This window comes from Lygodium microphyllum, chromosome 4, assembly GCF_053477565.2.
Source record: "Lygodium microphyllum isolate KBCC chromosome 4, Lygodium_microphyllum_v1.1.10, whole genome shotgun sequence".
Lineage (NCBI taxonomy): Eukaryota > Viridiplantae > Streptophyta > Polypodiopsida > Schizaeales > Lygodiaceae > Lygodium > Lygodium microphyllum.
The window spans coordinates 130,069,349-130,081,550 of record NC_141138.1 but is presented as its reverse complement, the minus strand read 5'-3'; the positions used below and the strand labels follow the sequence as shown (position 1 = coordinate 130,081,550).

At 41.2% G+C, this 12,202-nt stretch overlaps 1 protein-coding gene across 13 annotated transcripts in view; it reads right to left on the bottom strand.

Annotated features, from left to right (window-relative positions):
* The window catches only part of LOC148037627 (uncharacterized), a 214,651-nt gene that overhangs the window by 132,861 nt on the left and 69,588 nt on the right, over window positions 1-12,202 (bottom strand). For 8 of the 13 annotated variants that reach the window (XM_087677344.1, XM_087677337.1, XM_087677342.1 and 5 more), the window contains exon 4: window positions 287-465. The exons of 2 other annotated variants lie outside the window; for them this stretch is intronic. In XM_087677344.1, coding sequence (XP_087533470.1) covers window positions 287-465 — 179 coding nt within the window. Of the gene's footprint in view, window positions 1-286; window positions 482-12,202 lie in introns of all 13 variants that reach the window. 3 more of the 13 variants (XR_015690794.1, XR_015690795.1, XM_087677339.1) reach the window with 2 other exon arrangements.

Genomic DNA, 12,202 nt, shown 5'->3' with positions numbered 1-12,202 from the left:
TTTTAGACATTGACATCTTTAGATTTTAGATGTTAGACTATATTGGGATGCAGTTTTCTTTTACTTTCATGATGAGATAACATTGGAGACAGATGTACTTTGATCTTGCCTCAGACCACATTGGCCTTTTGCAGATGTTAATTCATGCTCAGCACATTACAAGCTCAAGACACAGAAAGGGCAAGGTCTTTGTGAGATCCCCAACAGTTTTGAACTTGCACTATGCAGATACATTGAAGGTTGCATGTGCCACTAAAAGATTCTCACAGGTGCAGAAAAAAATCACCTTGTCTGTTTACCATGTTTAATAGATGAAGTCTGATTTAAGAGGTCCAGCCCTTTTCTGTTCTCTGAAGATTTTTCTTGTATGGCATTCTTTTCAAACCACCCTTCTTCAGTTTTGCTTTTCCTCTGATTTTGTACCCCCAGTTCTTCTAGATGAGACTCCAAAATATTGTTGACATTCTGCAGTTTACAGTAACTGGAAAATCAATATTACTTGATTAGCCTGAACACCTTAATGGCTTCTCATTAAAAAAATTTAGTTATGAAGGATTTGAAATGTTCTTTGAAGAACAGAAACACCTACTCTCTCTCTCTCCACAAAGATATGATTTTAAGTTGAAGGTTGAGACTTACCAGGTTGTATTACACAGGGGAGGGCTTATGATTTAACATGCAGCTTCAAACTAAGGGTTTCAAGATTTGGAATATGCTAGGTTTTTACTTAATCAAATTGAAGATGGTGCACACATGGGTTTTTAAACACTCTAAGAAACATTACTAAAGAAGCCAAAACAAAGTAAGAAACTTTGGGAAATCTTTCTTTCAGCCCTGTTTCAGACCTCTGTCCCAGCTTCAGCCCTTCCCCAATTGATTCTCCCTCCCCAAATAAGCTGAGACCCACTCAGCAAGGGGCTCACAAGATCCAATAAGTTTCACCCTAGCAAAGCAGTGGAACAACCTCAATTAGAGTGCCAGTAGCCAGTGCTCTGCCCTCACAAGGCAATCCAATGCAGCCCCCAGCCCTTCTTCAGCTGATGCCCATTCATCAGTTTTGCTCCCCGAACAAAGCTCACCCTTATGGATAGAGTGGCAGCCCTTGAGCTGTCCTCTCTAGCCTGATCCTTGGTGGGGCAGACCACCCAACTTACCACACCTTGAATGACACTATTGAGCCTATGGGGTGTGTGTGTGTGTGTGTGTGTGTGTCTCCTGTAGACAATTTGATTGGGAGTGGGAGTAGTACCTTCCTCAAATTGAGTTTGCTCATAACAATGCTAAGCATTCAGCTACTAGGGTATAGCTCGATTATGCTCATGTACCATTATGCTCATGTATTGGGGTATAGCTCATTTATGCTCATGTATTGGGGTATAACTCTGCATTTATGATCATGTTGGTTATGAGCTGAGACCACCAAATGTTATTGAGCTCAAGAGGGTGAAAATGCAATTCACCCAATGTTTCACATGAGTCATTTGAAAGAACAACTAGGGCAAGATGCACTGATAGTTTTTATTGAGGAAGTCCCACGGCTTAAGGATTATGGTCCACTTAAGCCGCCCAAGTTAATACTTAACCATAGAACTAAACGATCCCATAGGACCGCTTATCACAAGTATTTGGTCAAATGAGAAAACCGCTCATTGGCTGAGGCCAGTTGGAAATCGATACATTCATTGAAGAGTCATTTTCCCCGCTTTTTTTATGGGAGCAGTAGACTATGCTTGAGAGACTATACTAGATGCAAGATTTGTTAAAAGAATTCTGATTACAAGATAATCCCACATAGGGACACAAGGTACAATGATAACTTAGCAAGATATGGAAAATCCCACAACCCATGACCGTAGGTATAGACAACAGGACTCGATAGGATACAAAGGATCCCACAACCCCAGACTGTAGGTATGGATACAAGATATTAGAATTACAAGATCTCCCTCAACGGGGATGAACAAGATACAAGACAGTACTAGACAAGATCTCAGACTACGAGATTACAAGGTAACAAGACAACATGAGTATAATGGAAGACAAGAAAAGACTAGATACCATGACTAGACAAGAACTAGAACTGGAACTCGAAGTCACTTACTTGGAGGTCTCGACTCCTTGAGCTCCCGAGACTGGCATTGGCAAGACTGAGGAGCTCCATGGCCCTCCTTTTATAGGTGTTAGAATGTTCCATGATGACATCATCAATGATGGAGGCAATGACATGGTGTATCTTCTAGAAGGTTCTATGATGACATGGCAAGGATGGGTTCGCATGGTTGACTCGAGGATGTCCTGTTAAGGGTGTGTTCACATGGGCTGTGAATTCATATGGCACGAGCAAGAGTTAATTCGTACACATAATCATGGCATGTCTATGACATCACCCTCTCCTCTAACGACAAGTTTCACGAGGAGCGGCTTGGTGATTCACCGGTCCAAGTTTCGTTGGATTCCTCTTGTGAAATTCTTTAACTATGAGAGGTGCTTTTTGGAGATACTCTGGGAAGTGCGATCATTGGTGTCATATCCTTTCCAATGAACAAGTTATTCCAATCGACCTCGAGAGACCCTCGATTCTAAGACATGCTCAACCTCAAATTCTTTATGATCTTCAATCTGGAACAAGTGGTGGGGGATTAGATCTCTCCCCCCTCAATGGTGAGCCATGGTATGGCTCAAGCAAGGAAACATGGAAGACTAGGTGGATCTTCATGGTGCTAGGAAGTTGGAGTCACTAAGCAACTGGGTTGATCTAGGCTACAATAGTGAATAGCCCAAATCTTTGGTGGTCTAGCTTGGTGAAGGGCCTTGTTGTCTAGAGGTTATGCCTGAGTAACCATACTTTATCACCGACTTTGAATGCTGGATGTTGGAGACAATGCTGGTCCGCATAGTGCTTGTATTGATTCTGAGTCTTGGATTTGTTGCTTGAGTTCTTGGTGTATATCTACTCAGTGTTGAGCTTTATCTTAGGCAGTAGGGTTCTTTACTTGATTGGAGAGATTTACATCCATCCTTGGATGTTGGCCATAGTTTGCAAAGAAAGGAGTTTGTAGTAAATGCATGGATACTATTATTATAAGCAAGCTCTACAAAGGGCAAGAGCTCAAACCAATCATTCTGATGGTAGTTGATGGCACAGCAGAGATATTGTTCCAAGACTTGATTTACTCGTTCTGTTTGACCATCAATCTATGGATGATTGGTTGTGGATAGCTTAACTTGGACTCCAAGGAGATAGCAAAGGCTCTTTCAAAACTAGATATGAATTGGGGACCCCAATTGCTGATAATGTCATCTAGGAGTCCATGTAATATGAAAATGTATCTAAGGAAGAGTCTAAGCGGTAGCTGCACCTGTGATGGTCTTGGTGGTAGGGATGAAATGTGCCATTTCTGTGAACCTATCTACCACAACAAGAATAGAGTTATATTTGTCTGATTTGGAAAGATATATTATGAGATCCATGGACAGCCAAGGTTGTGCTGGAATGGGCAACGATTGCAGGAGGCCATGTGGTTTGTGACGAGGTACCTTGGCTCTATTGCAAGTATCACATTATTTTATATATTCCTTAATTTCTTTCCACATCTGGGGCCACCAAAAATCTCTTGAAGTAAGCTCTAAGGTCTTATTAACTCCAAAGTGCCCTACTGTTGGGGTGTCATGGCATTGTTGGAGTACTTGGAGTTTCAGCTTTCTTGGAGGGATATAAAGTAGATCCTTATAGTATATTAATCCATTGGTTTCCTAAAACTCACAAACTTCATTTTCTTTTCCCTCTTGATTTTTTCTCTTAACATTGTTGACCAAATCATCATGCAGCAAGGCTTCGTGGATTAACTCGATCAAGGTAGAGTCATCTTGGTGACAACTGTAGATGGCTGCCGGCTGAAGGTACTCTAGCTTGAGTAGTATTGCTCGTTGTTGATCAAAAGCTTCTTCTCCCTTCTTAGGTGCTAAGTAAGATCTTCCTGATGAAGCATTTGACTGGTATTGCTGGCTTCCTGGGCAATAGGTGATGACAGTGTCAAACCTAGATAAGAAGCTACTCCAACTGGATTGGCTTCGATTTAGAATGTGGATTGTTATAAAGTATTCTAGATTTTTGTGGTCTGTATAAACGATAACTTTATGGGCTACACCCTCTAGATGATGATGCCAAGTATCAAAGGCATCTACAATGGCAAAGAGTTATTTGTCATTGATCTCATAGTTTATCTCTAGAGGAGAGAACTTCCTTTAAGTGGAATACCATTGGATGCATACCATCATCTCCATGCTGGGACAAGATGGCTCCTAAGGCATAGTCTGATGCATCGATCTCCAAGAAAAATGGTTTGGTAGGATCTGAGTGGACTAGGATTGAGGCAGTGGTGAAAACGTTCTGAAAGGTCTGAAAGGCCTTCTCGGCTTCTAGAGTCCATGAGAACTTTGAGTTTCCTATGAGTCTGGTAAGCAGCGTGACTATCTTTGAGTAATCCTTGATAAATATCCTCTAGAAGTTGGCAAAGCCAAGGAAAAATTGGACATCGCGGACACATGTGGGTGTCTGTCAGTGAAGAATAGTCTCGATCTTCTTGGGGTCCATGAAGATTCCTCTCTCAGAGACATTGTACCCCAACAATTCCACTTCTATCTCATGGAAAAAATACTTCTCAAGTTTTGCATACAGTCTTTTTTCTCAAAGCTTTTCCAAAACTAATTTTACATGACCCTCGTGCTCCTTTGGATCTTTTGAGAATATTAAGATATCATCCAAGTATATAACTACAAAAGCATCTAAATGCTCTCGGAAGATATCATTCATCATATGTTGAAATACTACGGGAGCATTGGTGAGACCGAATGGCATAACAACATACTCGAAGTAACCATATCTTGTGCGTAAGACTGTCTTCCATTCGTATTCTTCTCTGATCCGTACAAGATTGTAAGCCCCTCATGGATCAATCTTTGTAAAGATCTTAGCTTTTCCAAGGCATTCCAAGAGCTCTCGTATCAATGGCAAAGGGTATTGATTCTTGACTGTTATCTTGTTGAGTCCTCGATAATCCACACATTCGAAGTGACCCATCTTTCTTCTTCACGAACACAGTTGGGGCTCCAACAGGAGACTTCAAGTGCCTGATAAACCCCTTTGCTAAGTTCTCATCAATGTTGTTGCATAGTTCAACTAGTTCATCAGGGGATAGCCTATAGATAGATCCAAAAGGTAGTTGAGTCCCCCTCATGGAGTTCTATAGCACTATCATATGGTCTGTGTTCGAGCAACATATCTGTATTCTTTTTTTCAAAGACATCTTGGAATTTCTAATATTGGCTTGGTAGCTTGACTGACTCATCCTTACTAGATTCTTGAGCTGGTATATGATATATCATATAGGTCGATTCCTGCCTTGCTGTGTGCATAAAGGATTTGGCTCTTAGATATATCGACTTTCCTTGATTTTCACAACATGTAATCTTTTACTTAACCCAATCAATTCCTGGGCTGTGTTTCTTTAGCCTAGGCATCCCAAGGATGATTGGATTTGTGGGATTGGACATGACATTAAAGCATAAACAAGATTTGTGATTGCCAAGAGTTACCATGAGTGGTCGAGTTTCCTTGGTAATACCTCCAAATGCTAGAGGTCTTCCATCCACGACTTCAACTTGTCCAGGATTGGTCTTTTGGAGTACTAGTATCTGGTATCTATTCACAAACCCATAATCAATGAAACATAGGGAGGCCTCAGAGTCGACCAAGGCTTTGAGGGAAAAGGTTTTTCTTGGCAGGATCATCTCGACTATGACAAGGAAAGTTTCCATGGGTGTGGTAGACCATTTCTTATATCAAGGTCCGGTTGTATGGTCTCATTTACAACCGGACATCCACGTTTTCTTGCTTGATGGTGATTGTAGCAACTCTTGGAAATCTTGCCCTCTTATTTGGACAATTTAGGGCAATGTGTCTAGGGTTTCCACAATATAGACATAGATGATTCTCTCTTCATCTTTGCTTTTCTTGTGGGGTCAACAGCTGGAATTTGGTATTATCTATTTGCATCGATTCAGGCTTGGTTTCTTCTTTGATTGGGTTTCTTCTCTGATTAGGTCTCGGATTGGGGCTAGGTTCCATTGGCAAGGCCTTAATTCTTTTAGCTTTTCTTGCTTCCTCTTGAACGATCTATTATCACATTGGATGGCTTGCATGATATAATCATTGAGTACTTTTGCCTCAGGTATAGTGAGCATGAGGTCCTTGATGTCATCTCAAAGACCCCATCTCAATTGGCTAATACAATACTCCTCATGCCAAGTGAGGTCACAGATTAATTGCCTAAATTCAAATGCATAACCAAAGGCAAAGTGGTTACCTTGTCGTAGCTTCTAAAGTTTCGTTTCTGCTATTGAACGAGTGTCTGCATCTCCAAATGTGGAAGTGAGCTCGCAAAGAAATGCCTCATAGTTATGAAGTATTAGCATATTCTTTTCCAAGATTGGGACGAACCATGATAAAGCTTGACCACAAAGCAAATTCCCAATGAATCCCACCTTGGAAGTATCCTCTAGATACCTATCTGATTACATGCGGGTATAGAGCTTTACTTATTGTAGGAATCCCCTAAACTTTGAACGGTCACCATTGAACTTCTCTAGCATGCTGATCTTGGGTTCTCTTGTTGGGAATAGATAAACACACAGAATCATCTGATCACTTCCTCTGTTGTTCTGCAAGTTTTGGATCTGGTCTTACATCTCTTGAAGCACAGGGCCTAGATATATAGTGTGTCCTAGTTGAAATTGTGCTTGTTGTTCGCTCAAGTTTTAAATTTTTTGTTGGAGGTTTTGAAGGGAGGCCATGATTCTTTCAAAAGTCGCCTCCATGATGCTCAATAGGGCTAGAAAGTAGTCTTGCCAAATTGTTATGGGAACACTAGACTGTGCTCAAGAGACTAGACTAGATGCAAGATTTATTACAAGAATTCTGATTACAAGATAATCCCACATAGGGGCACAACGTACAATGATAACTTAACAAGATACGGAAAATCCCACAACCCCGGCACCATAGATATAGACAACAAGACTCCATAGGATATGAAGGATCCCACAACCCGAGACCGTAGGTATGGATAGAAGATATCAAATTTACAAGATCTCCCTCAACGAGGATGAATAAAATATAAGACAGTACTAGAAATGATCTCGTACTACTAGATTACAGGTGACAAGATGACAGGAGTATAATGAAAGACAAGGCAAGACTAGATACTATAACTAGACAAGAACTAAAACTCGAACTCGAAGTTACTTACTTGGAGGTCTGGACTCCTTGAGCTCCCAAGGCTGGCATTGGCAAGACTAAGTCGCTCCATGGCGAGCCCCTTATTTTATAAGTGTTGGAGAGCGACTAAAGATCTTCTAGAATGTTATATGATGACATCATCAATGATGTAGGTGATAACATGGCATACCTTCTAGAAGGTTCTATGATGACATAGCAAGGGTTGGTTCGCATGATTGGTTCGAGGATGTCCTATTAAGGGTGTGTTTGCATGGGGTGTGGATTTATATGGCATGAGCAAGAATTAATCCGTATATTTGATCATGGCATGTCCGTGACAGCTTCATTCTTAAGGATATTGATATGAACTCCAGTCATTGATAAGGGGGAAAATGTTACATCCTTGGATATCTAGATAGGCACTCACAGCATCGGTCACATTGGTCATGAAGTGACTTAGTGCAAATGCCCTGAGGGAACTTCAAGGTTAGGGCATCCAATTCATATTTATCATACTCAATGCTCTATTGTGCACACTATTATGTAATCACCACTCTTAGACTTCTAGCCCATAGGCCAACACATCCGTACACTAGGATAATATGAGTTGTTGGTATGAGATGTCAGCCCTCGGGATATGGTCATGATGTGGCTCGCTACTACCTTCTAGGCTCCGTAGAGCCAATTCAGCTCTATGGATAGAAGGTCAGTCTCATTTCCATTTCTCATTTGTTCATGGATATAGCTTATATCATGCCTTGTGTGCAGGTTGAATCCTAAGTGGAGGTTTCACCTCTCCTAGATCCACGGATATCTTGCCCATGATCAACTACTTTCTTCACAGAGGGCATATGGTGTGAAAGGGCATTGATAGGATGTCATTCTTGAATGGTGTCTAAGATTGTGTAGTGGCGGGTTAGGCACAAAGATCAAGACAGCAGGTGTTCATTGTGCGCGGAGAGACACAAAGAGTGCGAGAGAGCAGAGCAGAGTGTGCACAATTTTAGGTACAATGACGAGTGTACCACTTTAGGTTTTTAGATAGATATATATGTGTAAGTACAAGTGCTAAGGGTGTGTTCACACCCGAGCACATTTAAAGGCACGAGGGCCTTTATTCCCAACAACCTCCCACCTAAAGGCAATGTGCCTTAAGAGAAGAAAAGAATCAGCTAAGGCTAGGTATGTACAAAGCTAAAATACATATATCTATCCAACTCCCATCATCTGTCGGCAATGAGCAAGCCGCTCTGCTAGAAAACCCTTCGTGAGAAGGTCTGCAAGATTATCATTTGTATGCACTTTGACAAGCTCAATGCTCTTGCTGTCAAGAACATCTCTAATGAAGTGGTACTTCACATGTATGTGCTTTGTCTTTGCATGAAAGACAGGATTCCGTGCTAGCATGATAGCACTCTGAGTCACAATGGAAAACAGGTAATTTTATGATACCAAGCTCTCCCACCAAATGTGAAAGCCATAAAGCCTCCTTGCATGCCTCAGTGGCAGCCACATACTCTACATCTATAGTAGACAATGCAACACACTTTTGTAGTTTGGAGATCCAAGAGACTGCTCCTCCTGTGAAAGTAAACACATACCCAGAAGTGGACTTCCTGCAATCCGCATGACCAGCATAGTCTGCATCCGTAAAGCCAACAACAAATGCCTTCTGTTTTCCAAAGCAGATGCACAACTCCTTTGTGCCTTTGAGGTATCTTATAATACCTTTCACTACATCCCAATGCTTCTTGCCAAGGTTTGCCTTGTATCTGCTAACCACTTCGACTACAAAGACAATGTCACGACGTGTAGCAACCATAGCATACATCAAACTGTCAACAGCTGAAGCATATGGTATCTTGGTTGTTTCAGCCTTTTCATCATCAGATGTAGGGTTGTCCTCTGCACTGAGTTTCACATATGGAGGCAATGGAACCCCAATTGTTTTCCCCCCTCCATATTGAAACGCTGCAAAACCTTGGAGATATACTCCTATTGAGATAGATAGAGTAAGCCTTTTGATCTATCTCTGAGTATTCGCATACCAAGAATGTGATTTGCATCACCAAGATCTTTTATATCAAAGCTGCCATGAAAACTTTGCTTCAATGAATCCAAGGCATGAGTATCCCTACCAGCAATAAGCATGTCATCAACATACAAAACCAAGATAATCAGGCTCCCATCTGCTACCTTCTTGGTGTACAAGCAATGATCCACTTAACTTCTATCAAAGCCTTGGGACTGCATAAATGTATCAAACTTATGATACCATTCTCTTGGTGCTTGTTTCAACCCATACAAACTCCTTTTTAGTTTACATACCATATTTTATTTCCCTTGTTCGACAAACCCTTCAAGCTGCTGCATATATATGTCCTCATGCAAATCACCATGTAAAAATGCAATCTTTACATCCATCTGTATGAGCTCCATATCTTCAACTGCAACCAAGCCCAAAATGGTTCTCAATGTAGTCATCTTGATTACAAGAGAGAAAATCTCATCAAAGTCAATTCCATGCTCTTGTTTGTACCCCTTTGCAACCAATCTTATTTTGTACTTTGGTGAGGAACCAGAAGTGACCATCTTGTAAACCCATTTGCATGAAAGTGTTTTCTACCCTTTAGGCAACTGCACCAAGTCCCAAGTGTCATTTTTCTCAAGAGATTCCATTTTTGAAAACATGGCTTTATACCATTTCTTGTTGTCATGTTTGTCCATTACTTCCTTAAAGCAAGACGATTCACCACAGTCTGTCAACAGGACATATTCAGCCACATTATTTGCACCAAAAACAAAACTGTCAGGTTGTCTAGTAGCCCTAGACGATCTCCTACCCAATGATCATTGTTTGTTGGCTGTTCCTGCAAATTTTCATTTTCAGCATGCTGTCCTAGCATTTCAGCCTGCAAATCAGTATTAACAACTTATTGTCCTGGTTGTTCCTGCACATGTAGTGTCTCATTATTATGGGCAATAGCTGGCTGATCATTTCCAGCATCATTTTCTACATTTACAGGTTCATTTACAGCAGGTATTTGCTGCTATATAGCGGACACATTTTGCTGTCCAAAAGGTATTTCTTCCCAGAATACAACCTACGGATCGATCTCCTCGGTCTTTTCAGGATGTTTGTGCATGCGATCTTCCCGGAAGATAACGTCATTCTTGCGTACTACTTTCCGTTTCTCGAGACCCCACAATCTATACCCCATTTCACCCTCGTCACCATATCCTAGGAAAATGCATTTACAGGACTTTGGCTCAAGTTTACTACGTTTTTCTTTACGAATGTGCACAAAAGCCTCACAGCCAAGCACTTTTAGATGAGCATATGAAAGTGGCTTGCCTGACCATGCTTCTTGGGGAACTTCCCCCCCCCCCCCCCCAAAGACCTGTTTGGTGACTCATTAATCAAGTGAATGGCTGTCATAACAGCCTCTGCCGAAAAACCATGGGGTAATGCAGCATGAGACAGCATCGTACGGACCTTATCCTGTATGATCCAATTCATACGCTCTCCAACTCCATTTTGGGGTGGATTATGAGGGACAGTGAGCTTCCTCTTTATCCCTTTGCTGTCACAAAATGCTTAAAAGGCCTTGAACACATATTCCCCACCATTGTCAGAGCGAAGATACTTAAGTGTCTTATCTATTTGATTTTCAACCAATGCCAAGAATTTTTTGAACTTGTCTAGCACTTTATCCTTGCTATGAATAGGGTAAACCCATACCTTCCCTGTAGCATCATCGACAAAGGTAACAAAATATTTCTTTCCCCCTAAAGATAATTCTGGCATTTGACATACATCCAAATGTACTAACTCTAGAGGAGAAGATTTCAAAGAAAGAGACTTTTTATGAGACTTCTGTGCATGTTTACCATAAATACAATGATCACAGTACTCAAAATCAGCATAATGAAGACAAGGCAAGTAACCCAAACGAGAAAGCACTTTCATTCCTGTTTGACTCATGTGTCCCAACCGGCCATGCCACAAAGAAATACTTGGTTGCTCGATCACGGCAACAACATGGTCACACACACTAGATACATGAAGTGGATACAAAGAATCACTCTTGTAACCTCTAGGAATCACTCTAGATCCCTTACAGATCTTTCATTTTCCATCACCAAAGGTGGTATGAAAACCATCATCATCTAGCTGCTCTGTACTAATCAAGCTCTTCTTAAGCTGAGGTACATGTCGTACATGCTGAAGTGTAAAGATAGAGTCATGCTGAAACTATAACTGCACATTGTCAATACTTGCAATCTCACATGCATAGTTGTCCCTAAGATGGACAATACCATGTCGACCCCCTGTACAAGCAGAGAACCACTCACGATGAGGGGTGACATGAAAGGAAGCACCTAAATCGAGAATCCAGGTATGCATGTCATCATCTGTATCTGCAAGTAAAGCATGTGCACCAAAGCGTGAAGAGACAAAGAGTACGTCACTCCCACTATCATTGTCATGAGTAACTACATTCACCTCTTTAATTTTTACACTGCTCTTCTTAGGCCGACTGTCTTTCTTCTCTTCCTTGCTATCATCTGTCTTCTTGCCTTTTCCTTTCTCTTTCTTCCATTTGTAGCAGTCACGTTTAAATTAACCCTTCTTGCCACAATGATAGCATTCAACATCTTTGCCACGTGATTTACTGCATCCCTTGCTATCATATTTGCCTTTTTGCTGTGATTTGCCCCTAGTATGCAAAGCACTGGAAGACTTACTGGATGCATTGTTCTGCTGATTCATTTCTTCCATGAGTAGAGCACTCTCTACATCACCATACAAAAGAATCACTTTAGAATTGCTCATAGCAGTCCCGAATGTATCCCAACTCTCTGGTAGAGTACAAAGCAAGAAAGTAGCCTTAAATTCCTCATCAATCATGAACTTCAAGGCAA